The 27,253-nt window shown below is 42.1% G+C and overlaps 1 protein-coding gene across 1 annotated transcript in view; it reads left to right on the top strand.

Annotated features, from left to right (window-relative positions):
- The window catches only part of ZBTB46 (zinc finger and BTB domain containing 46), a 55,323-nt gene extending 29,009 nt beyond the window's left edge, over positions 1-26,314 (top strand). The window contains exons 5-7 of the mRNA XM_059827207.1: positions 5,266-5,547; positions 19,991-20,166; positions 25,928-26,314. Of these exons, the coding sequence (XP_059683190.1) occupies positions 5,266-5,547; positions 19,991-20,166; positions 25,928-26,314 (845 nt within the window). The remainder of the gene's footprint in view (positions 1-5,265; positions 5,548-19,990; positions 20,167-25,927) is intronic.
- The last annotated feature ends 939 nt before the right edge of the window (positions 26,315-27,253 follow it).

Raw genomic sequence — 27,253 nt, 5'->3', positions numbered from 1 at the left:
AAGCACCTACAGGCTTAAATTCTGCCAAAACAGGTCCTGGATCTGTGCCATCGGGTGAGCTATGCAGAAAGAGTAAGGACGTTTTTTGTGATAGGAGGTGGCTTGAATTGCCGTTGTCTTTGGAGGTTGTGGGGACTCGTAAAGAGTTTACTCCAGGGGCTGAGCAGTGATAACCTCCTGTTCAGAGAGGTGTGCTTGGAGTAATGGCTCGTGCGGTGTGAAAAAGCACTAAATTTGAGGGGGGAGTAAGGAGAGGCTGGAAGGGTTCCTAAAAGCTTCCTGGAATTTGCCAGGGTGCTAGAGAAAACTTGGAGAAACTGGCTTAAAGCGTTGGCTGTAAATGATGAGCTAAATACCGTTGCACTCCTGTCAAGGACCGCTGTGTTTGCTGGCTGACTTCCCCCAGCTTGCTGGTGGCTGGGTCGCTTTGATTAGGTAGGCAGTCGCTTCACGACACGTGTCATGCGACCTCATCATCCTGGAAACTCAGAAGACCGAGGGAGAAGCACTCCTGCTTTGTATTTCTGCCAAACAGAAAGGGACTTTGAAGGGAAGATGACAGACTTCTTGGATCTCCTCTTACCTTGAGACTGTAATGAAAAGAGCGATATTGAGGAATAGCGACCTGGCAAAACGTTGCCTTTAGTTCTTGGGGAGGAGCTTCTTTCTTTGAATCTTCCAGCAGCAGGTGTAACCTTGTATGGCTTTTATTCACACCGTTCTCTCTTCTCGCGGGTTTACGCCTCCAGCTACAGGTTTCTAGATGATGTTCAACTATGTAGGTGAGAGAGTGGGAATAAAAGTTGAAAGAGGAAAAAAATTATTAAAAAAACAAATTATGAAAGAGAATAATAGCATTGGGAGCCTGGGAAACAGCAGAAAACACCGCTGAGAGTACGCTGAGGAGGTAAAACCACAATACAAACAAGTGAGTGGTGTGAGAGAAGCAGACACTGAGGAGGTGGTTTGGTGACAGCTGAGTTTAAGTTGTAACGAGGAAAAATGACTGAAGCAGGGAGAAGAAATACAAGAAAAAAATTGTTTTGTGTATTAAAGTAATTAATTAAGGTACTCGAACAGATTCTGTAAAATGGAGACGCTTTTCCTTGGTCTTTCTGAGATGGCATTTTTTCAGTTGTTTGACTAGGTTTAATGCTTTTTACTGTCACTTTTCTCCTAAATCTTGGAAAACAATTTATCACATTAACATTTCATTCGGATACTTTTAGTAAGTTGCATCACCTTTACTTCTGCCATAGCCCTTCCCAAGGGGCTGGCAGATGTTGTCTTGATTTTTTTTTTTTTTAAACATTTTTTTGCCTAGTACAACTTCATTTCTTAAAAAAAAAAAAAAAAGGGGGGGGCTAAAACCATATGTAACATTGAATTTCTCACCAATTATGACCTTGATGCTGATAGACTATAGTTGACAGGTCTCTGCCTTTTGCTTTGGTTTTCTCATACCTGGGTTTGTGACAAGAGCTCAGTTTATAGACTTCCAAGTAAAATATTTTTGTTTTGTCTTTTGCTTTTTTTATGGTAGTAGTGGTATGCCTGCTGATAAGTGGGATTTGTGATCTGGATTTGGGCTTCGCACAGTGCAGCAAAGCAAGTGAGTTTCCTGTGGCTGCGCTTCCCTTGCAGAGCAAGCACACAGTTCGGTTTTGTTTAGCCCAGGTAGAACTGTCTGCGCAGCGGCCGCCCTGGGTGCGTTGGGGATGTTGTACTGCTCCTGTTACACTGGCCTGAGCGTTACTCCTGTTTGTAGATCTGTGAAAGCCTGCCTGGCCAGCGTGGTTGGGAACGGAGTGCGTTTTGTCATGCCGTGCTCAGCTGGGATGTGGGATGTCTGTGAGAAGGTGCTCGTAATCAGGCTTCCTACGTTCCTTTTACATTAGGCTTTCATGTCTAAATAAGAACTTTACTGGTTAAATGTTGCTTTCGGAGTTTCAGGGGTGCATGGAAATACTGTTGTCAAACCTGTAAAAATATTACCTGTGTTTTATTTGAAAATAAAAAATAATAACAAAAAAAAAAAAGAATCCAAGTCAACAAACTACTAAAGCTTTTCTAAAGCTTCTGAGTTTCAGAAAGTAAGGTGGTGTAATAGAATAACTGCAAAATAATTATTTGCTAAAGAGACTAATGAGCTCAGTTTTTTAGAGCAGCATTAATCCCATGTTTAGCTCGCTGCCCCGATCGGGATTTCCTGTGAGTGGTGCCTGGAATCCGTACAGTCGCAGGGACTGTCTCAGCGGTGTGAAAAATGAGATGTGGAGGAGTTGGATGGAGCTCTCGGGCTGCCACGTGACCCGCTGCCTTGAATAATTGCAAAATAGAGGCTCATTTACTAAAGCTTGGTTTACGTACTGTTGAAGCACTATAGTAAACAGTTTGGATTACTGGGCAGCGACGGATACTTTTGATTCATGTAATTCTTTGGCTAAATCTTGTTAAAAGAAGCTGTATTCTAGAGAAAAGAGAGAAGTGGGTTTGGAGGTGCCATGAAGAGGAACTTCATGCATTTTGGGGGTTTGGCGTAGTGAGAGTATTTTAGTACTTAGGTGACTAAGTGGATATTTATTTTGCCTTAATGTGTATTTGATTAGGTTACATCAGCTATAAATACTGGAAGCTCTAAAGCCTCTATTTCACTGTCTGTCTCTAATCTTGGCTTTTGAGGAACATTTAATGTCTTGTTGTGGTTACAATTAATCCGCGTGTGTTTTAGCAATTAGTGTTTATGTGTGGCAGGCAGCAACAGATTCCGGCAACTGTCAATCAGCATCTGTAATCGGCTGTGAAAAAAGATGGGAGAAAATCAAGGTGATTTACTGCCTGCCCGGTTATTTGGCAACACTGTTTTGTTGACAAACACCCTTTCTGGCCCGAGTTACCCGCTGCAATTCACGATGTAGGCGTGAGGAGCAGAGGAACAGCAGTATTATCGTGGTTTTGGTTTGATAAAGCTGTCTGTTACGTTACCAGTTTAATGGGCTAGAATTTACTTTCTTCACCACCTTTTGTAACAGCTGCTGTTTTTTAAAGTTTTGTCATTTCCCTTTGTTTTAAAAACTAACGTTTCTGCGTAAACTTCATTATCATCTAGAAAAATGTACATCCCTGTTAGCTGCTCGCTCAGTAACAGAGGGATGACAGAATATGTAAAAATTCAAAGCAATTGAATTCTTCTGCTTGGCTAAGATTTAATAAAACTGGTAATAGGAGATTATACAAGCAAAACACAGATAGAGGAGGGAAAATGGTTTGTTTCAGAGAGAGAGCGTCTCTGATAGTTCACATAGTTGCTGCTACTGTGTGTGTAGCCCCCAGCCCTGGGTATTCCTTACATCTCCGGGGTGTAGGAGTACTCTGCTAATGATTGTTTTTTCCTCATTGCTTGCTTTGAGGCTTTTGGTTTTTTTAAGGAAGTGGAAAAAGTTAACAGCAAGAGGTACTGGCAGTACAGTACAGCTGAGTAAAGTGAATCTGAATGTGTTAAGGAATCTGACGTGCCCTGGGCTGGGACTGGGAAGTTCACTGACTGATCCTGGCTCCGCGGGCTCGACACCTTGAGCAAGTCACCGCGTCTTTCTCTGGCAGTTACCACCTGTAAAATGGAGATAAAAATAACGATCTTCCTCTAGCCGTTTTCCAGGTTACGGCAGGTAGGCACTGCACCAGTGTCCTCATTAGCATTTTTTAATAAGGCTATGCAGATTGATGTCTTGCCCTGGTTTGAAGTTGTTGAACGCTGCAGTCGAGTGTGCCACACTCCTCTTCCCTCCTTGTGAGCTCTGCTGCCGTGAAACCTTCTCTACGGGAATGAGTTTGTTGCTGTGGTGTATATGGACAACACCTGCATTCCTTGCCCTGAGAAGTGCAAGATGAATTTGTGAAAGCAGCTGTGTTAATTTTGTACGTTTCATACCACCATTTTGGACTGTAATAGCTGCCTCTTGCATTAAGTAGATTTAAACCTATTTTGAACCAGGAGACAATAAAATGTTCAGGATCTGCAAAGCAGCCTTTTTTTTTTTCCACCTGGTCATTCATTATCAATGCCTTCTCTTTGAATTTGGATTTTTTCCTTCTACGTCTTGAATAATACAAATGCTACCATGACATCCTTTTGTTGGGAAGCTTTAGCCATGTTTGCCAGGTACTCGACTGGGTTTTGAGCATGTCAGCTGTGTTCTGCTGCTGCAGATTCTGGAGTAGGTAATTGCAATTTGTTTTAAGCACTTTATAAATGGGGTAAGAGCCCTTTTTGTAGATAATTTTTTTTGTTCATGTGAAGAGTAGAGAGGAGTATGAGAGTCACTTTCCTTTACATAAAAATACAGAAATTATTTAAGACTATAAGAGAGTCACAGTTCACAGCAAGAGAGACTCTTTAACTAGACCTTCCCAAAAATAAATGTATATTTTGGCAGAGAGGAATTAACCTTATTATAGCTTTTTCATTTTTGTGTGGGTTTGCTAATTGATGTTTTTGTTAATCGTCTGTTATGTTTTTATACAGTTTCTTAGTAGCTACCTGTTGTAAAGTGGCTAATCTGTGTCTTTGGTTTTGGGGTTTTTTCCCAACTGTATCACTTCTGTATAAAACCTACCCTGTGATATATGCTGGGAACCACTGATTGCTGTGTACTTTTCAGATAAGTGACCCCAAGGGATTTATACTAATTAGCAGTCCGCTATTATAGGCTGTTTATTACTGGATTTTTCAAAACCTTCATCATGGGGAAAAAAATGAAAGAATGAGAATTTGGACTACTGGAGTAAAATTAGGGAAAAAACAGAACTTAAACATTTCAATGTAATTTCAGTACTAGCAGACTATCCTGAAGTCTTAGTTTAAAGTAAATAAATAAATAAAGGTAGTTTTGTCTCATTATTGGTTGTGGGGGAGGTTGTACACATCTGTCTCCCTCTGCCCTACCTTCTTAGTGCGTGGTGCTGAGGTTAAGAGCTGTTGATCGGGCAGAAGCGAAGGGTGCAGATGGGCACAGGCTGGCAGAACAGAAACCCCCAGCTGTGGGGTGGGTGCGCTTTCTGTCAAGCCTCTGAATGGCCACGTTCATCTTCGGACTGTTGGAAAAGGGGATCGAGACACGTGAAAGGTGACAGTAAGGCCAAAATAGGTGGTGATAAGTTCCCGGTTCTCAGTTACTTAGACCCATGGTTAGACCAGTATGCGTGGTCGGTGTGCCTCGTCTCAGGAATTTGTTTCTGTCTCTGACAGCATCTTTCGTCATGCAGGTGCTGATGTGACAGTAACAGAGCCCAGCAGTTCCGACAGCAGAGTGGAGCGACCGGACCCCTACGCGAACGTCGACGAAGCCCTCATCGGTGGGGAAGCCAGCTACATCTCTCAGCCCCTGACGCCAGAGAAGGAGGACGCGCTGCAGGCTGCCACCGTCGCCAACCTGCGTGCGGCTCTCATGAGTAAGAACAGTTTGCTGTCTCTGAAAGCCGACATGCTGGGAGAGGATAGTTCTCTGCTGTTTGAGTACTTACCCAAAGGCACGCATTCTCTCTCTCGTAAGTTTGTGTTTTTGTATTTCTTGTTTACTGATACTTTAAGTGAAATCTTTAGTGAGAAGAAAATACAGGTCACTGTCTCATTACTACCAATATGTTTATATCCAGTTTTAAGTCCTGCTCAATCCCACTTTCCACAAAATTTGGAAACCTGTGTCTGGTATTCATCCAACTTTAATGTTAACTGCTGAAGCTGTGGAAGGAAGTATTTAGTGTATGCATATGGAGCGCTTGTCCTCAATTTTCTCTTTTACTTGTTTGCAAAGTGGTACTTACAAACAAAATACAACGTATTTGAGTCCTTATGGTAAAAGAAGTAGCTGCAAAGGTTTTGAATCCAAAATTGCCTGATGTTGAAAGGAGGCTTGACTGTTGTTCCTGTGTCTGTAGAAACAGTTGTGATTTTGTAGATCACGTGATCTTGACTTCTTGCTGTTTACTTTTAGACCTCTCTCTAAGTAATGAGCAGCTATTGATTGTTTTGTTATACTCGCTCATGAAACAAATGTTTTTCTGCTGGTGATCTGTTGGAGACAGCTGATGTGTACCATTATGTGTGGACAGCTTATTTTTCAGCTTTTGTATTTTCTTCATTGCGATCGTAAAATAGTTTGATTCTCCAGCTCACAAAGAAAGAAAAATTATTAATGCTGTATTTTAATAATACTCTTGGAAGACGGGGATATCATTTGTGACATAAAATAGAGCAAGCAGTGGCTTTCTGAGTACTACGTGTTAGTTTCCAGCAGAAAAGGTTTATTTTAATCTATACTGAGAAAATTGACTGATTAAATAGAATGAAAAGTTCACATAAAATATTTATTTTTAGTTTCTTTGATGGCAAAAAAATAGGTAACTTCTAATTGTTGCTTGGGTTGTACGATAAAGGGAAAAAACTGCACAACATAATGTTGGTCTTAGTATCTCTTTTTGCTTCTCATGTCTGAACAGTAGAATTATTTAAAAAAAAAAACTTTCTAAATTTAGAGGAAAAAAATTTTTTTTGCACCTTTTTCTGCAGCTGTAGTGTTTGGGGGAGATTTGCTAATGCAATGTTCTTGTTACCTCTACAGTAGTTCGCTTACTGAATGATCTCCAATTAAATCAGATTTAGATCGTTCAAAGTAGGCTCCTTGGTTGAAAATCCCTTCATCGCAATGAAATAGCAAAGATCCTGTGCAGCAGCGCTTTAATCTCTGGGCTTGCGTGCAGTGAGAAGAGTGCCCTCAGCTGGCACCGGCATGGGCGGGAGCGGAGATCAATGCACGGCTGCGAGGGTGATTTATGCGCCGCGTGTTCGGATCTGTGACTCGTGACAGGGGAAATCAGCGGTTTCATCTTCTGTCATGATAAACTGGAATAATGACAGCCCTGCCCTCTATCCATCATCCTTCTCTTGGTTGGAGGATTTCAGGTTTTACTTAAAAGCTGAAGGACCACTTGGCATAAAGACAAATGAGTATAAAGCACTCATAAATTTGGGCTAGAAACTAGAGATTGCCTAACCAGCTGAGAGGTGGAGTTCAGGAATAGGCGTGCTGTAGGCAGAGACCAACTGGGTTTAAAATAAAGCTTGATAGATTTAGAGAAGGGGGTAAATGATAGCTCATTGAGGGGTGCGATGACTGAGGAGGTCCTTCCAGCCTATATTTGAGGTCCCTGTTTTCCAGTCCTCTCACTATTACTTGAATTTTGTTCAGCTAAGCTTCAGTTACCTCATTTTTATGGAAGCGAAGTGAATTGGGTAAGACAAAAAGACGACTGCTCGCTTGGTCTGTAGCTCTCGCACCGGGAGGTGGATGTGGCTGTGGCCCGGTAAGAGGATTTTTACAGAAGCAGGGAGTTAAGGGACATCTTTTTCTTTCATCTTATTCAGATTCACAGGTATTGATTTATTTTAATCACTTGAAAAAGATGTGGCTTGAATAAAAACTTGAATAAGACTTGCTTGCTTTTAAGTGGTCATTACTGAATACAATAGGACATCAAGCTTAATGAGAATTTTCAGTGTATAAAATGACAGTAAAGCAAGTGGTAAGAAGATTCTGGAGATCTAAAAGCACAGTTTAGGTTGGTGCTAGCTTTGTAGGTGTTTTTCACGTTTTTCTTCAAACACAATTTGAGGATGTTGAGTCATTTTAAGTCCTGGGTTATATTAAAAAAAAAAAAAGAAAAAAGGCGGGGGAGTAGGCAGGAGCACACTGAAAATGGTTTTTTTCTTTTTCTTTTTTTTTTAAAAAAACCCAAACCAGCACAGTTTTCATTTTGTCTGATTTGAAAAGGAAACACACTAATTTCAAGAATTTTAAGTGATCAATCTCTCTTGAGTTGAAAAAATGTAAAGTGTGTTTTGAATCTTAACTGCTGTCACTGGATTGTCTTCGTATTCTCTTATGAAGCACTACAGTAAGGAACTGACTCAAGGAGCAGTGTTCACACTTATTTTTCTTTTCTGGAGGAAAAGACTTAATGGAGGTGGACAGAGCTGAAGAGTATATTATATACGTTTAAAATTCTGATGAGACGTTTCTAAAGGGGATATTACTCTCCAAGTTACTGCATACATTAAAAGTTTTCATTTTTCTTCCGCATAGTTCATACTGTTGTAAAAGTTAATAGAGGATAGCCCAAGGTTTTCATTTTACCCTGTGTTCTTTTGTCTGTTGTAATGATCATGTGAGGTGTGAAATTACTTAACGTTCTGCTGATGGAAAATGAAGCCCGGGATGTGGGGAGGTGTTGTATGACTGATGTAGTCCAACATAAGTACAGCATCTCTAAAGTTAACCAGTTCAAACTAACTTAAAATCAGAAGGGAAAATTTAAATATCTTGCCATTTGGGTAACGCAGTTGCCAGATAACCTGCAGCTGAAGGGCTCTGAGAATTTATGGCGTTCTATGTATGATCAAGGTTGACGTCGTTCATATGCTTGTCAGAAGCCTGAAGAGCATGCAGGTTTTGCAGAAAAAAAGTATGCGTGAGTTCATTGCTAACACAGGACCTCACCGTTGGTTATTGAAGCTGCATAGTTTGTTGTTGGGGATGTCTTTCAGATAAGACATTATAAGAGGTTCAGTTTTCCTTGTCTTTACATGTTTCCATGGTTTGTCTGTAAAAGCAGGTTATTCTTTGCTGATTTCCAGCTTCAGTGCTGTTCTACTGAGCCCCTTGGTTTAATAATGTGTGGGTTATTTCATTTATGGTGCTGAACTTTGGTAGCATTGTTCCGTACGGTTACACCACAGCTACAAAAGTCTCAAAGGCTTTAGTTGAATGTTTTTAGCTGGTTTTGCCAAGTATAATCAAGAGAATGAGAATGTTAGTATTCATTAGAAAACGAGTTGGTTAGTTTACATCCTTGTTTTCTCACTGAAAAAAAAAAAAAGTCGGAAAACGTTCAGATTTTGGGGTGACTGACTACCTTAAAGGGCGACTCTTCCACATTTTCAGAATAGTACATTGCATTTTTTATATGTCTAAGTTTGGCTTTTCCTGTTTACCCTGTTGCAACTGAAACTGTTTATAGAAGCAATTCCTATGAAGCTTGCTGTCCAAGTGATTACATGGTACACAGAGCCCTTTTCTTTTGGGCAAACCAGCTAATACGTTATTTTTAGTTAGTGGTTCATTGGAGCCAATAATTCATACTTGCACTGGATGTTAAAGGAACACATTTTACACAGTGGTCAGCTTTCCCAAGAGGGAGTTCAAGGTATTCAGTTTAGCATGGAATTTTTGTACATGGTAAACGAAGATTTAGGGGAGAATGGATGCAATTTTAACCGTGATATAATAACCTTTGCCTTTCTCTTTTCCACAATAGTTTACTGTCCAGCTGTCAGAGAATACTGTATTCATATAAATACTGCTAAACCCATGCATCATCTTCCGTACGCGATGCTGACTGAAGGAATGCGCTTTTGAGTTAAAATACTTCACACTAAAATTCATTTCAGTAGAAATTTAGGAGCGAAAAAGGTTTCTCACAGTACTAGTCAGAATGGGACAAAACATAAACTCAGGTGCTGTTTGTGTTCTCGTATACAAAGTACGGGTCGTTTATGTGGGTTTCTCGTGTTATTTGCAGTTGTTGAAACTAAATAAACATTAATTATTGTTTTAAAAAGCATCTTTGTACTTTGTTGTGTTGTACATCTTTGTGGCTCTTGTTGGATGACTGAGTTTATTGTTTCTCCTTACTCTATTTCATTGCTCATTCATTAGCCTTAACTTTTGCTTTAAGAAGGACATAGCTTCTTAGGAACACATGTAACTCTGTAGAGGTGCTAACGAAGAATTAATCAAGCCAGACCCCACTCGCTTATCTTCACTGTATGCTAAAATACAGTTTGTGAAACCCAGAGATGCCTCTAAGTTGCCGATGGTCACAGTGTATAGCTTCAACGTAAACAGGGCAGTTCGAATCAGTTTGGGATGTTCAGGGAAAAAAAAAAAAGAGCCTGTGGATATCTAGGCAGGAATTCTGCTACGGACCTGGAGAGCTGGATTCTTGACAACAGCTTCTAATGGGAAATACTGATGAATTCACTCATTTCCCCATTTTTTCCTATCTTGATTTTACATGGTTTTAGCATTTTCTTGTCCTGCCTTTAAGTTATAACAGCAATAGATGAGCACCACCAGAATGAAAACTTCAAGTATTGTTATCACACTTGAATAGAGTTAACTAAGTTGTGAAAGATTTCAATCTGCGATCAAAGCGGAGGAAGGTAAATCAAACATCCAGCTTGTGGCACAAGAGCAGAATTTCCTTTGATAGCTGATAAAAAATTAGGTTTGGGATTGTTCACATTTAGAAACCTTTGTGCGGTTTCACTCGAATGCTTTGTTGTGACCCAGATCACAGTGTATTGTATTTGGACATAGTATAAACTTTGACTTGTTATTTGTAACTGCATTGAAGAGTGGTTTTTTTATATCCATAAAGGTTTCGGTCAGACGCTTTTGTGCTAGAAATAAAAAAAAGCCTTTAGGCCATAGAGTGCTTTAAATATGAATTTGTTTATTTTTATGCCATGTTTGCTTCTGATTTTTGCCTGCTTGCTTCTCAGAAATAATGACCCGCTCGATGTGTCATTCCAGTATTCAGTCAAGGTGTTTGTTAAAGTTCATTTAACAATTTGTAATGTACACTGATCTTGATTACGCAGTCTTTATTTGTATGTTGATTTGTCATTGATTTATCAGTGCAGTTTCTGGAATATTGTTTACCATTAAGCTGTTGCTACAGCATAGGCAAGAGGGTACGATTCTGCTTTGACCGGACAAACTACGGTAGATTTTTAGAATGTAACAACTGTCAGGTATAACTGAATATTTCTGTACAAATATTTGAAGCTCTGTGCTTGCTAGCTATAGAATGAAAGGAATACTTTTTCCTATCTTTTGTAAAGCACTTTGAGATCAAGGACTGACAGTGCTATGTTAAGTAAAACACCATGGACAAATCTTGAGGTCTGAAGCTTTGACATAAATTTGCATAAAGTTAGTAGCAGAATAAAGTTTGTGTGTATGCTTCCTAAAGATTGAAATGTATGTGTTTGAAATGGTGCTTCTCCAAGAGGTGTCTTTCAGAAATGCGATTGCTCTGGATACTTGCACTGCACTGTGCTTCTTTCTCCCGACGGACTCTTTAGTGACCGTGCCATGCGATATAACTCCACTACGTACATCATGCACAGACAAGGCGTTTTGGGTGGGGAGGCTGGTTTTAAACAAACAAACAAAACCAAAAAAAGCCTGGCATCACTGTCCTGCTGCATTCCCTCCCACTGACAGAAGATAAGCCGCCAGCGCTGGGGCACTGCCTTTGCAAGGCCTTTTTTAAAACCACCAGCTGGTGCTAGTTCACGTGGGTGAGATTCGTTTCCTGTGTTCCCCAGGGCCTGGCACCAACTTGAATCGTTCTTCAAGGGGCGAATGTGATGGCAAAGTGGAAGCACCATCTCCCCCGCTGCCTTCATCACACCTTGCCACTCAGAGCCCCCCTGAGATCTGCTCTTCTGGTGAAATGTCACCAGAAACCATGATAAAAGGAGAGGTGCCTGCCGCAACCCAGGTAAGATCGCGGGGAAAAATGCAAAGAAATTTACATGCAAAGGTATCTGTTTAAGCAAATTCTCCCCAGTTAGGAGTACTTTGAAAGATGGTAATACCTTATACTTTAATCTGTTAGCTTCCCCCCCCCCCCCCTTAAATAATATAGGTTATTTTAATGCTCAAAGTCCGTTGAGGTCAGGGCTGCTGCTGTCCTAATTTTATCCCTCCTGCCTTTCCTCAACAGAACTTGTGCTCAAAAAACTGGTTGGTGTTGTTTTTTTTTTTAAGTATACATGTCCTTTTTATTGTAAATCCCTTTGTTTGCAGAACATTGCATACAGTAACACAATAATGGCATAAAGATAGCTGAGATCCCAGCTACCCAGTGCCCACTTCTGGTGTTTTGCATTTGGGTCTCTTGTAACTGTCTGAATAGAAGCAAGCTGGCTTTCTGTATTACAGGAGTCGGGAGTTTGACATAAAATCCACAGCTTTCTGTGGCGTTTCTTATTCTTAATATTTTTGAAGGAGACTTTAGTTCCGTTAAACAAATGGGTGGAAGCACAGATTTTCCTTTGCAGTCACCTTAGAGCAAAGTGAGCCAGTAAGAACGGCTGGTAGCCGCTTGCCCAGTCTCCAGCAGCCCTGCCCAGGCTGCATCGTGTCTCTGCCTCATAGAGGGTTGCCATCTGCCGCACGCTGGCATACTGCAAATGCTTTATGGAAAAAAAAAAATTAAAAAAAGCTTTTATTTATGATGTGTATCAACAATGCCAGCGAGCATTGCATAAAGGGAACTACCCAGAAGGTGTTTTTCTATGGGCTTTTTCTATGTGGAAAGCAAAAGTAGCTATGTAGGGCTAAGGGATAATTTTCCATTTCTGTTGTTATCTGCTAGACATTTTCTATCCAGCGTTTCTTTCCCATTGGCCTGGGTGGGAGCTACAGGTGCGTAGTGAGACTGGAAACTGAGTAGTTACTGAGAACCTAAATAGGCACGTTGATTACTGTCTTTAAACAGCAAATCTTGCAAAATATGGCCCATTTAACTTAGCTGCTTTGACAGTGGAAGCTTTGTAAGGGCAAATAGGGTTGCCAAGTTAGTGATGAGCCTCCCTTGAAGAAGGGGAGAAAGCAATGATAAGATGGGAGTCTGAGCACTAGCTATGAAGATGTGTTCTTGTAAATGCTTGCCTTAACTTCAGTATGCTTTTAATTTACAGGCCACTTATGATGGATTTTTAGCACTTTGGCAGTTTGATAACTCTGATTCAGGTAAGTAGAGAGAAAAATATTTTTTTAAAGTATCATTGTTTTATGCCAGAAGACATTGATTTGTACGTGTGTACATGTATTTCTGTTTTAGATAAACGTTTCTCGAGATCTGAAGACACGGAGATAACCACTGATGGCCTGTTCCTGGATTCAGCCCTTGCCAAGAGGCTGACCTGTGGTTTCTGTAGGAGGGTTTTCCAGTGCGCTGAAGAGCTGAAGGAGCACATCCACGAGCATGCTTTCTCCATGCTTCTCCCGTTTGACTTGGTTGGCTGCTCCCAGCATGGCCTTGCTGACAGCATACCCGCTGGCCAGCTCCCCCGCTTCCAGTGCTCCAAATGCCCCGCGAGCTTCACTCTTAAATCAAACATGGATCGTCATGAAAAGACCATCCACTTCAACTGTAAGAAGATGCAGTGTCCTAACTGTGCCAAGCTGTTTCGAGACAAGACAGACTTAAACCGGCACCTTATGTCTGTGCACTCGAACGAGCGTACTTTTGTGTGTCTCTTCTGTGGCAAGGGCTTTGGCACACAGAAGAACCTCACTAACCACGTGAAAGCGTGTTGCCCAGGCTCTGCCCAGCTGGGCGGGTTTGAGCTTTTGGACAGTGTAGGACAAAACGAGGATCCCGAGGATGCGTAGCTACTCTTGCGTATACGAGACACTTCTTTTAAACTAGGAAAGTAAATTGTTCCATTCTTCTCATGCTGCAAATAAACGTACCACAGGTGTAATGCAATAGAGTAACTCCCCAAAGCTGATCAAGTTGATAATGTGCTGGTTCCAGATACTGTGTAACTACGGCTACGGTGCAATTTTTGTGCAAAGGCAAATTTTGTCGGTTCATGTAATGGACACTTTGGCTGTCTTATTGGTGTGATCATACTGTGTGCTTATACTACCTTAAACTTTTTTTTATCAGTAGATCTCAAAGTGCTTTATAAAAGAAATGGTGATGTTTTCCTCGTATCCTCTGGGAAAATAACATACCTCAGCTTCTTGAGCGTGTTAGCAATAGATTTCATCATAAAATTCAGTCTTTTGAGTTCTGGTCTAGTGCTCTGTCCATTAGACAATTCGGGCATTTCAGGGCTTTCAGCTTGAGATTAGGAGCTGTCAAAGCACTGGGTTGCTCAGCCCTGTAAGCTGTTGATTAAAGTCTGATTTTTCTATCTCATTTAAAGGAGAAAAACATGCTGCTTGTTCATATGTGCAACAGGGTATGTTATTTGGGCTTGAAAGTTGTCACACGGCTTGTATATTTTATTGATACTATATTTGAGTACTTTTAGGACCTCTTTAAAAAATGTACCCGAGTATGGTGGTTGTTTTCAGGAATTCTGTAAAATTTTCTGACTCGTTTGTTTTATGTAATGTAATTAAGTTAGCCAGACTGAATGTATGCTGTTGAAACTGAGGAGAGGAGGCTTTAGATAGAACATCTAATTGTAACTTAGGGTGCGTGTACAAAATCAGTAATGGCTGTTACTGGAGGGTAGAAGTCTTACTGTAATTCCTATTTTGTTATATGAAATTAATTTATTTTTTTAAAAGATTAAATATTTCTGGTCTCTTGCTATATATTTCCATGCAAAAACAGATTATAGTAACTGTGAAATGAAAGTAGCATAATTAAGTGTAGTGCTTCCCAGCTGCTCTGTGTAGAACACAGCTTGTCAGCTGCTTGAGCTTTAGCGTGGTAGGGTTGATTTCCTTAACATGCGAGAGAGACAGCTGAGGAGACGAAAGCAATTTCTACAAACGGTCTTTAGGGTTCTTCAGAAAAGTTCTTTCTCGTAGTATTGTTGCATCTCAGGGAGACAAAAACGAGAAATACCTGGTCGTGCACAATGTGGACTTGAGCAGCCTGGAGGTCTCCAGTGGAGAGTTTCTTGCAAAGCTGTTTCCTGTGGAAAGCTAGATGAGGGAGATCATCCAGTTCCTGCAGCCCTTGCTCTTGTAGAGAGGGAACAGGTATACTCTGGTGCAGCACTGCTCTGCCCGTTCCTGGTGCGAGTCGGAGCTTCGGGGAGATGGCTCCGTGCCGCATCAGGGCTGGGTTTCTGAGGGTTGGGAAGCCAGAGTTTCCCTGCTTGGCATAGTTCTTCCTCTTCATTTGAGCGGGGTGCAGTCAGAGTTGAGAATATGTTCCTGCATTATCAGTGCAGTACACCATATTTCAATCATTTATTTTATTTTTTTGCAAAGTCACGTTCATTTTTTTTTTTTCTCTTGTTCCCATTGACTTCTTCGGCATTGTGTATCACGGCTGTCTGTGAATGTGTACAGTTTATAGTCTGTCAGCTTCCCCTGTTACAGGTGTCAGTTTAATTGTCTTGTAATTTACGCTGTTCTTAAATAACCCACAAGCGAGGAAGGAGAAAGCTGAGCCAGAAGAGAAAGTTGGGACCAAAATGAGTCTTAGCTGGAAATTTGGGAGCAGCATGGTAGGATTTGTCTGAATCAGAGAAGTAAGATGCCAGCAGAAGTAATTTCAGCAGATTTTAAAAGGCTTCGTTCACATACTAATAGTTAATGACGTTTCATGTTTGTTCATTTTTCTCATATTTGAGAATTTAATTCAATGTGGAACTATTTTTCTGTAGTCAGGTCAACTCATTCTCTCTAATAGAGGTTTAAGTAGTATTTTGCTTGGCCTGTACATCAGAGTGCTTCCTGACTTCAGCACTGAGAATGTCCTCTGTTTCCCTCCTGGATCAGGAGTAGGTTTTTGAAAACATTAGAACCGGAGGATATAACGTAGCGGAGGCTTACAGAGTTTGTGCAGAAAACTTTTTAAAAGCAGGATTTTTGTGTTAGAAAATGGCATGGGAAGATGACGGGAAGTGTAAGTTTGACAGTTAAATTGCACCTTGCTATTTACAACCTTTAATGAGGATTAAGTGGACAAGAATTCTCTTAAAGCTTGTGAATTCTTCGTAATAACCAAATGAGTGTAGTATTTCAGTGATTATTCACTACATATGGGTTTACAGAGTTAATATAAAGTAGCTCTATCGGGCAGTATATCACTAGTGCTTTCCCTTCTCTCAAGTCAGGGATGGAGGAGCCTGTTTCATTTAACAGCCTCGGTGAAATAAGTAAAGTTACTTGAGATAACAATACCAAAGGCTTTTTTCCAAGCATTGTGTTGGTTTTAAAAATGCCCATCTTCTGTAAATATTTTAGTGAAGTTAAGTACATAGATTTTTACTATGGCACTGTTTGTATTGCATTCTTCATTTCCCGGTGCTATTCTACTATAGTTGTGTCCAGTCACTGGTTATCTGTGGCACTACTGTTAACGGTCTTGGTGATCTTTTTAAAGATTATTTCTTAGGACCTTAATGCTGCTATATGTAAGCTCTATAAAATACTGTCATTTAGACAAAAAGTTATACCAAAGTTGGTATGTTGTTCATTAAATATATGTGCTTGTGGGTGCATATATTTAACAGTACTGTGAAAATGTTAACTCTGCAATACAGTTATTTTTCTAACAACGCTGTTATTTTTCAGGTGTTTACTTTTGTAGATCCAAGAACTAAATATATGGCTATTTGGTGAAAAAAAAATAGTTTTCAATAAAGCTACAGCTACAAAAAGTGTTCTGTGACGATTTTTAAATATAAGCATACTAGAAGCCGAAAATGTTATTCTCGAGCGATGCGAAAGTGAGCATGAGGGATCTTGAAATCAGAAAACGTTACGAATATGTTGTTGGAAATACATTAATGTGTTGGAAACATGAAAGCGTAGATGGCTATCTGTGTGTGAAAGTAGGGTGCCAATGGTGCAGGTTGTACACCTAAGGTTTGGAGTGGCCTTTTCAGCTTCTACAATAGCTCAGCCTCGAGGTGGAGAGACAGGTACGGACAGTGAACGAGAGGAAATGACGGGATTAGGTACAATCTGGCGATGTAGGAAATAAGGGGTTTTGCAGTATTCTCGTCTCTAAAGCACTTTTGCTTCGTAATCTTGGTATCTGGTTACTGTGAGTATTTCCATGTCAGTTTTTTCCAGAGTGAGGTGGTTAAAGCTGGCTTGCTGAGCAGCTCGTCCTGCTAGCTGTGGTCTATAGATGTAGCATGTTTGTGTTGTTTAGTCCTGGACGTGGCCTTGGACTGGAGGAAGAAGGGTTACGCGTCCCCTCTTGACTTCCCTTGATCAGCTTACAGCTTGCTTACCTTGTCTAGACTCCATAGTAATAGGTTTATAGTGATCCTGGGGAATATAAATGTTTGTGTGGCCTATCGCTAATGCTCAAGCAGTTGCAAGATCAAACCGGAAACATATGTGTCATAAATAGCTTTGTATCATAAGATTGATACTTGCTTAAGACTTTCCTGGAGAAAAAAGTGGACTCCTTGCCTCTTGTGTAAACAAGGGGGTGTCAAATCCAAAGGAGAAGATAAAGCAAAAAATGCTTTTCCTGTAATATAAAAGAGAAGGAGTTTTCACAGTCTAGTTGTTTCCCAAAAAAATCTTGCAAATCAGAAGTTAGGCACGGGGTAGGAGAAGGACTCTGCAGCCCAGCCAAGTCATTAGGTTATCAACAAGAGCTCGCACAGGGCTCTGGGCATCAGGCCACACTAAACGTCTCCTCTGGGAGGTTCCCAGAGCAGCGCGAGTGTGCTCAGTCACCTGAAACCAGCCCTTCAAAATTCTGCCTGATCCCAGTGAGTAATCTTTACTGGCGGGTGAATAAAATATTCTTTAGCCTTCACTTTCCCTGTTGTCAGTATTGCAGCCATGGCCCAGGTGAGTAGGCTCTTTTTTTTTTTTTTCTTTCCTTGGGCTAGAAAATTCTCTTGACAGCTTTAGAAATGTGCTGAAAAAACCCCACCAAACCACCAAAAAAAAGCACCTGTAGGGTGGACCACCACAGCTGCTGAGCTGCCCAAAGCAGCAAATTAGGAGCACAAGAAAAGAATATAAGAATATTAGATCCACTGCGAACCGCTGATCAAAAGGAGTATTTTTTCACAAAGTTACCTATGTGGAGGGTATGTTTAATCCCAAATAGTCAAAAGAAGTGCCAAGACAAAATTCATATCATAGCAGCTTTTAAGATCTTGAACTGTGCTTTTAGTCTGCATTAAACCAGCAAAAATTGTCTTAAGAGTACTTCTCTAAGATGAGCTTGTGTTGAAATGTTTATTCTGATTATGGAGGGTGGTGTTACCTTGTTTAAAGGTGTCTCTTAGTAGCATCAGGATGTAGTTTACACGGGGTTTACACGAGTGACAAAGGTAGTTACTTTTCACATTGTGGTGAGGGGGGTGTTGGTCTCTTCTCCCAAGTGACAAGTGATAGAATGAGAGGAAATGGCCTCAAGTTGTGCCAGGGGAGGTTCAGGCTGGATATTAGGAAAAATGTCTTTCCTGAGAGAGTGGTGAAGCACTGGCAGAGGCTGCCCAGGGAGGTGGTGGAGTCACCATCACTGGAGGGGTTCAAGGAACGTGTGGACGTGGCACTGCGGGACATGGTTTAGTGGGCATGGTGGGGTTGGGGTGATGGTTGGACTTGATGATCTTACAGGTCTTTTCCAACCTTAGTGATTGTGTGATTCTGTGTGATCTGTATAGCAAATACAAGACAAAATTTTAAAACCAGAAGGAAAAAGAAGCCCACAAATTTGGGATGAAAGTAAACAACACCGAGTACATGGACCTATGGACTTTCTTAAAAAAGGCCATTTTTAAGTAGCTATTTTTCAGCGTGCAGTGTAACTCCCAGGGTATTGTCTGTGGTGTACTGAGAGCATGCAGCCTACGTTCAGCTAGTAGGGCATTTGTGGAAGATAACATAATAAGCATCTAAAAATATTGCAAAGTACTTGGTATGTTAGAAGCTGTACAGCAGGTCTGGTATTTCCCTTATTCCCTTAGCTCTCCTACATAGTCTGTTTTCATTTACCGAGAGCCATTTATATACACGATCGCGTGCTTAAGGTGATTAACTAGAACTTGCTTTCTTTTTTTCCCTCGTCGTTATGTCAACAATATATTGCTTTGAGAAATGGCAATAATTAGGAGAAAAGTGGGTGAAAATTAACGTACTAATGGAGAGCACGAGAATTATTAGAAGGTGGAGATTTAAAGTCCTATCCATGTGGACAGTCGCTTCCATGTTTGTAGTGGGTGGATGTCTTCAGGGAGTAGCAAATATTCTGTTTTCACCTGCTGTGTTTTGCATGCTGCACTTTCACTTTGTTTGGAGGAGGAAATACCAAGGCAGCTGCCATGTGCATTCTTCTGGCAAATTAGACCCTGGGGCTGTCGATACTGTACGCGTCCCCTGGGTCTGCTTTCAGTGCGCTTCTAAGGAGGTGACAAGAAGAAAAGAATCAACAGTGTCAGAATGGCTTCAGAGAATTCATCCCTTTTCTAGTTCAGCCCAACACGATCAGGGGCGACAGGAAAAAAGTCCATCAAGGGCTATATACAGTTGTCTTGTGAGGAGGCTTGCGAGGATCATGCTGTAATTCAACATTATGCGTCCCTTCGTGTTTCTGTATCCATGCCGTGATGGTAATACTAGGTGCGAGTTGGATAATGTAGAGTGTGTTGTAACTGTCCTGTTTCTTCTGGGTAATCCTTAGTCTCTGCAGCTTCATGGAAATACTCCTGGAGCGCGTGACGATATTCATGCATCGCCCCATAAATAAAACTAAAGCGCATGGCACTGTTGGGGTGTTACATTTGTGGTCTTCTGTTCGCGGCTAGCTACTTCTTCCACAAATAATCGTGTTAGAATTTTAGATATTGATATCTAGGATCATCCATTATAATAAATCAGAATTATCGCAGATTGTCAGCCCTCTTTATGTGCCATTTAGTTAGGCAATGTGTGTTACAGACTTGCTAAATGCTTGTGTACTGGCTTGTTCAAAAGCTCTGATGAAGGGGCTTGAAGTTGTTAGCTTTAATAATACAAGTGCAATGATATAGTATAAGGATTAAAAAAAATTGTAGGTGGTTAAAGAAGCGAGAGAGTGTGATTTCACAGTGAACTAATTTAATAGTGAAATAATAAATGAGAAGACTGACCGTTTTGAGACATTTGAAAGTAATCTGCCTGTTTTGCTTGCTCTCTTACAGTCAACGAGTTCACAGTCATCAGGAAGAAATTCAAGTGCCCGTACTGCAGTTTTTCAGCCATGCATCAGTGCATCCTGAAGAGACACATGCGATCCCACACGGGAGAAAGACCCTATCCCTGTGAGATCTGTGGGAAGAAGTTCACCCGTCGGGAGCACATGAAGCGGCACACCTTGGTAAGAGGGCAAGGCGTTGGGTGGAAACGGAGCCCATTTGTTCAGGTTAACGATAACAGGAGCTTCATCTGGTTTAGGTTTGTATTTTGTTTTCCCCTCCGGAGCTCCTCTGAAGGCTTCTCCGGTGTCTTTTTTTCCCCACCTTTCCAAGGCCCCGTGTTTTGCTGCCTGTTCATCCGGAGCTCAGCCGGAGGGTCCCAAGTTGCACCTCGAAGCAGTCGGCACTGCCCGGGCTGAGCCAGCCTCGCAGACCCAGCCTCGCTCTCCAGCGCAGCCTTCTCCTTCCCATGCAACCGTGACTGCCCGGGAGGGCCCGGGCGTCAGGGACGGGAGGCAGAATAGCTCATGCTGTCTTCAGGATGGAAAAGGAATTTTTTTTTTTTTTTTAAATAGGTTGAATGACTTGGTGCAGAAAGCTTTAAAATATGTCACTTGGCAAGACGAATTCGAGGCAAAGCTACTCTGGTCTGGCAATGCTTGGTTATCGAAAATAATGTTACGCCTTATTAAAGACGGCTGCTCAAAACTGTCGAGGTGGCTGTCTGGTGCCATTGTCGGGCTTTTCACAACTTCTTCAGAAACAACATTTAAGCCAAACTTTGATTTGTTTTTGTGGGTTTTTTTCTAGGGGAGAATTAATTTGTCATCCTAAAGTGGTTTCTCAAAGCTTGGTGTAGAGGTGATATTGTGGAAGAGCAAATAGTTTCTATGTAATTATCTCAGTAATGCATGCCAGTGAGTTCTGGTGCCCCTCTAATTAAGCTTGAAGAGAAAACTTGAATTTTTTTTTAAATACTGGGGATGGTAGCTGGGAGCGGCTGAAGGAACTGGGGTTGTTCAGTCTGGAGAAGAGGAGGCTGAGGGGAGACCTCATCGCTCTCTGCAACTGCCTGAAAGGGGGTTGTGGTGAGGTGGGTGTTGGCCTCTTCTCCCAAGTGACAAGTGATAGGACAAGAAGAAATGGCCTCAAGTTGCGCCAGGGGAGGTTCAGGCTGGACATTAGGAAAAATTTCTTTATGGAGAGAGTGGTGAAGCACTGGAAGAGGCTGCCCAGGGAGGTGGTGGAGTCACCATCCCTGGAGGTGTTCAAGGAACATGTGGACGTGGCACTGCGGGACATGGTTTAGTGGGCATGGTGGGGTTGGGGTGGTGGTTGGACTCGATGATCTGACAGGTCTTTTCCAGCCTTAATGATTCTGTGGGGTTCTAATACAGTGAGATATTTAAAAAAAAAAAATCACAAGAGTCTTGACAGTTTCAGTGACCAAGAATTGATTTGTGGAGGTAATTTAAATAACTTTTTCCATATTTATATTATCTATATATGTCATTTATATTATCTATATATATCATATTTTATGATCCATGAAATTTTGAATGTAAAAAATAACTTACTGGAGGAGGTGTGCTTAGACTAGTTGATGTTTTCCTGGCTGTAATTCTCAACAAGCCACAAAGAACTTTAACTCCCTCGTCCCAGTCCTGCAAGCACGTGCATCCCCTTGCATACCTTCCTTCAGAGGCAGTTTAATAGAAGTAATGCAACTTGGTTGAAGGGTAACAAAACTTGGAATTCTTTTTCTTGCTCTATAAATTTCTATACTAACGAGAATCAGCATATCTTTACATACCGTGGGGAAGGCAGGAAAATGGATTATACCCTCCAGGAGTGAAACCGAGGTAATCTGCAAATTAATTTTAGTTCTCGGGTTTTTGCTGCTGGAATCATTCTCGGTGAGTGACTTGGTTCTGTTGAGTCTGAAGTTCAAGTTCCATTATAGAGACAGGGAGATGAAATCAGCTCTTTGTGAACACGTGCAGGAGAGGATGTATGTCTGTGTGAATCTCTGTATGACTTCTTTTATGTCAGGAATGAAGCTAGTTTAGAAAATACCAGCTGGATTACAAATGTTTAGTGCCAATTCCTGAAAAAAAGTAACACTGGCAATACCGATTTGTTTTCATTTCCAAAGAGCCATAAATGACTCCGAGGCATCTTGGAATGGATGCACTAAAGAAAAATGGACAGTGATTTGGGGGGTTTTTTGGTACTGTTGCAAGGAAGGCCCCAGAAAAATTCCAGTTTCATTATTTATCTGAAGTTTCTCTTGAAATGAAGCTATGAAAAGGGGTATTTTCTTATATGCAAATGACACCGTGATCTTCATTTACAAAAGCGGTCGTGCAGGCTGCCTGAAGTGCTTATGGCAAGATTAACTGCTGGATCTGTACGCTTTGCTTGTCTTGTCATCTTATTTCTGGTGCGGGTGATGTTTTGGGGCTTAATTGTCAACTCTCAGGTAAATCTGTAAAGCTGAATGCTGGTATGCGTTAAATAAAAATACGTGTTATAAAAATACCATGTCGGAAAAGGAAGTAGGTTTAACACACCAAAAACCTTGTTTCTCTCAGTTCCTCAACTGATAACCAAAGACAAAAGGGACTATTTTAGTTTGTTTAGCTCAAATAAAAAAAGCGTATTTTTATAGTCTTTTATATAAAATTTAAATTAAATAGAAACGCTTGTTTTCTTTGAATTGGAATATTAAAGTAAAACAAGATTTTCTTTCTAAAATCTTTGCCTCTCAAGTGATACTTCGGTCTGGTGGCGGAGTGTAAACTGAGGTTTCTCGCCCCGTTGCAGGGAGCAGGCTGTGTCCAGAAGGAAGCGCTACCCCTGTAATAGCCTCAAGGTTTTCAGCTTAAAAAAAACTTAACCAAAAGTTTCTTGGTTCTAGTTCGAAGTGCCTTGTCTCCATATGGCTCTATATATACTGAACGTTCTTACCTGCTCCGTCGCAGCATCGCAAGTGACTGCAAACTGCTTAAAACTGGCATGATAAATTTCAATGAGAAGGCGTGGTTTTGTTCGAGTACAGAGTTTCTGTTTCCTCACAGTAGCTTTTTTAATTTTTTTTTTTTATGTTTTATTTTTGAAAATCCATGGCGAACTTGACTATTATTGCAGGCATTGCACCACCTATGCAGCTTGCTCCATCCCTGCTGCTGTTGCGAAAGCGTGTGCCTCTTCCTGGGAAGAGCTGCTGCCCGCTCAGCCGGTTGTCCGCTTGCAGCAGATGCCGGCGGCGCGGCGCAGCTTGCCAAACGGCGGTGCTGCCCGCGCTGGGCCGGCGGTTAGCCCCGGCCCCTTGCACCGGGATGATCGGGGGCCGACACGCCGAGCTGCTATGGTGTCCAAAACCCCTCCATCCACTACCGCTGCCTTCCGTGCCCGTGTGCCCACTGGGATGAGTGCCCAGCCATCTGCTCGGGGGACTGCCTGCTCCCCGAGATGTCCCTTCGTTATTTCCTCGGGGCGCTGGGGTTCTGGTGTTCTGGAGGCAGATCCAAGCGGTGAGCTTAGTCCTGCTGCAAGTGCACCGACTCCGAGTTCTGTTACTCGTTCTGCAGCAGGGAACACCTTGTCATGCCAGCTGGTTGCCTCTGTCATTTTATTTCTGAGAACTTTCCCTTTTTTAAAAATTTTTTTTCAGAAATTTACAACACGACGTTTTCCCCTCTCTCCCTTGGAATATTGGTATTTAGTCAGTTAGAATACGGTCTTTCTAACGGCATTTTCAGATACGGAGGGCCAAATGCCATTTCTGCGTTTAATACCTGCTAATTTGGCGATAAGGGAAAGAAGATTAATTTCTGCTCAGCTGCATCCAGTAATATGGTTCACTTCAAATATGCTGACTGAACTGTCAGTGTTGGAAAAGAGGGAGAGAGGTGATCAGTTTTTTAACAGATACTTCAATTACGCATCGTTTTAGTACCTGTTTTATAATTGCTTTTTTGTATGGCTCTTTTAGCCCTTACTCTGCACCCTCGACCACCTTCTGCAATCCTATGCAGCTTTTGATGCCTGAAAATCATTCTTCTAACAGTTAAAAATGAGTGATACCTATAGATCCTGTTGTATGACTCTGACCAGCCCTGTCCAACTGCTTTTTAAAAAAGCTTACATGTAGTTTAAAAAAATAAAATACAATGACTTTGCTTGATGCAGTTGAAGAATACATCGCGGGGACTAGCTCAGAGCAGGGATAACCCGAAGCCAGAGCACATCAGAAGAGCTCGCAGGCTTTGAACGCAGTTGGGGCCGGTGCAATACAAAGCCTGAGCGAGTGTCCTGCGGTAGTGAGGGCTGAGGGGGTAAGAAGGGTCAATTTGTCCTCTTCCCAAATACCTTTAGCTCGGCTGGGTATTCCGGGCGAGCAGTGAGCGCAGGGTTATGGAGAATTTGGTTGTGAGAGCAGGTGATGCTGTAGGAGCGGGGAACCGGTCTCGCTGGGCAGCTGGTTTAAAATAAAAGGAAGGACTTTTCCCTGCAAGGCGTGTTTAACCAGCAAAACCTTTCCTACAGGCCGTTGTGAGCATGAAAAGAATAAATGAGTTACAGAAAGGATTAGGCACTGGCGATACGAGCCCAGGGGCTCTGGTAGCTGAGTGTCTGCACCAAACGGCTTGCTCGGGACGACCCCAAATCACAGGTCACTGAATAGCGTTGTACCGGGTGGATCCTTCTCTGCTTCGGCACCGCTTCCCAAAGTGTCTCCTGCTGATCAGTGCCAGCGACAGGGCACTGGCCAAGGCCAGCTCCTGGGCTGTCCTGGTGTGGTGTTAATATATAAAAAAATAATATCTATAAAAAAGAAAGTATGTATAATATAAATTGGTCAGCCCTGAAGTAGTCAGGCAGTTGGACTAGGTGATTGTTGTAGGTCCCTTCCGACTGAACTACTCCATATATAAATAAAATGTGTGTATATATATATGTATTTTATATATATATGTATTTTTTTTATATATATATATATAAAAATAAAAAATGAAAGTACCAGATGAGGCTCCTCATGGTGGAATTTGGGAGTTCTCGCTGCACTGGTTGGCCGTTCCCTTTGGGAGAGGAGCAGGTGAGCGTTTTGAGCAAGGTTCTTGCCTTCCACTCTTGGCAAAGGTAGCCAGCGACAGATTTCGCCTTTGAGGTGTTTTTGTGCTTCTCAGAGTAGGTAATTTTGCTCATTGCGTAGTGAAGTTTGAGCCTTGAAGTGATTTCTGGTATCCTGCAGAGCATTTTCCCAGTTACCGCTTATTCTGTAAGTGTGATAGCTCTATATGCCTGTTATTCTCGGACGTAAAATGCAGCATGATTTATAGAACAGAAACATTTGTGACAAATCATTTCTCAGCCACCAAAGTAGTCAGAAATACGGTTAGAAGTGCATTCAGCTGCATTTTTTGAGAGACACAGGATGCGTTAACGGTGCTCCTTCTCTTTTGGTTCTTGGCGGCAGTGGGATGAGGAGAGAAACCGCTAAACTAACATGGTGCTAACACTGGTTTGATCATGGCTTGTTCTGCTCCCGTCTGCAGAGAAACAGTGCCTGGGGCTGGTGGGTTTTTCCTTCTTTTTAAGATTTTCCTCGTGGTGGTGGTGCAATGCAACTATTGCACCTCAGAAAAACAAAAAGAAAAGGGGAGAAAAAAATTAAGTGGTAGAAGTTCCTTTCAAAACGACTAGTTTGATGATCAAAAGGCGGCCTCAGAGGGATTTTCCATTGTATGACAGCATTACAGGGTTGAATTAACCACGGTGGGTTTGAGTTCACGATGAAAGCCCGTGACAATCTCGGGTTGCAGTCATGGGCTGTGGTGGTTTTGCCTTTGCAGAAGGACAGAGGGGAGCGTGTCCTTCCCTGCAGCTCTTGATCCGTCTCCATTGGCATTAACTTTTCTCATCGTTCTCCTTTTCCAGGTCCACAGCAAAGATAAAAAATATGTCTGCAAAGTGTGCAACCGAGTGTTCATGTCTGCGGCCAGCGTGGGGATTAAGCACGGCTCTCGCCGCCACGGAGTTTGTGCCGATTGCTCTGGTCGAGGCATAGCCGGTCACCTGGACCACAACGGGGGAGAAGGGTCTCCGGACGAGTGCTACCCCGGGGAGGGCCAGTACATGGAAGACCCGGATGACATCAAAGTGGAAGGAGACGAGGAGATGGGAGACGATGATGACATCAAGTGGAAGGATGATGTGGGAATGTCACAAGATGATGTGATTTTAGATGATGACAAAGATGTCGACTCTCCGCAGGAGCAGGACCACTCTGGGGAGAACGACAAGGATTTTACCTGGATTTCTTAGGGATTTTTTTGGTTTTTGTTTCACTCTGTTGTTTGTAGGGGGAGGGAGGGTGGGGGAGGAAGGAGTATGTTGGAAAAACTAAGTAGCCTTGTTGTCGTCCATGTGTGCAAAATAACTCTTGTGTTTTCTAAACAAGTCCTTCTCTGTTCCACTCGGATACTGTCTTAGCAATGTCGCTTCCTGCGACATGACTGACTTCGCCTTCCCCCTTCTCCCTTCAAGAACAACCCCGACCGCGGCCGCCCCTCCGGCTGAGCCAGCCAGGTTGCATGCGAGTGAGGTAGAGTTTCTGCAGATGCGAGCGCTGCGCGATGGGGAGGCTGGGCGAAGCAGGAGTCCTCGTACCCTTCCCACCCTGAACACCGGGGAGAGTTTTGTGTCCGAAGCAGGTTTTTTTTTTTTTGGTGGCGGTTGTTTGTTTTAACACCTTGTCTGTGTGCTAAAATCCCAGCAGCAGTGGAATTACAAGCTAACGTTGTGAAGGGAAATCGATGTATGTGTTGGAGAGCTTCCCTTGATGATACAGGCCTTTTGCAAAGTTATTTAAAGAGAGTTTTTATTATTTTTTATGGAGCCAAATAGATCAAAAGGCAAGTCAGATTACAGCCTTACGAATTCTTTTCTTAGATTCTTAGCTTCCAAAAGAATCACCATCAAAGAAAGAAAGATTGTGATGTTTCTTGGACCTACTGGCGTCTTACCCACGTCCCGTCTTCCAGCCTTGGTTATCTGTGGTCGCTGAAACGCGTGTTGGTGCTTCCAGAAGCACCCTTTGCTATAAAGGACACAGGTAATTCTCTACCTGGCATTCTTCTCCGCAGATATCTTCACTTTTCTCCCTTTGCTCAGCTGCCTTTTTCGTAAATATATGCAAACCATAGCAAAGCCGAGGCATTTAGCAAAGCTCAGGATGAACTGGGAAGTGTGAGAAGCCAAGGG

The sequence above is a fragment of the Gavia stellata genome, chromosome 20 (assembly GCF_030936135.1).
Source record: "Gavia stellata isolate bGavSte3 chromosome 20, bGavSte3.hap2, whole genome shotgun sequence".
Lineage (NCBI taxonomy): Eukaryota > Metazoa > Chordata > Aves > Gaviiformes > Gaviidae > Gavia > Gavia stellata.
This window is presented reverse-complemented; position numbering and strand designations above follow the sequence as displayed.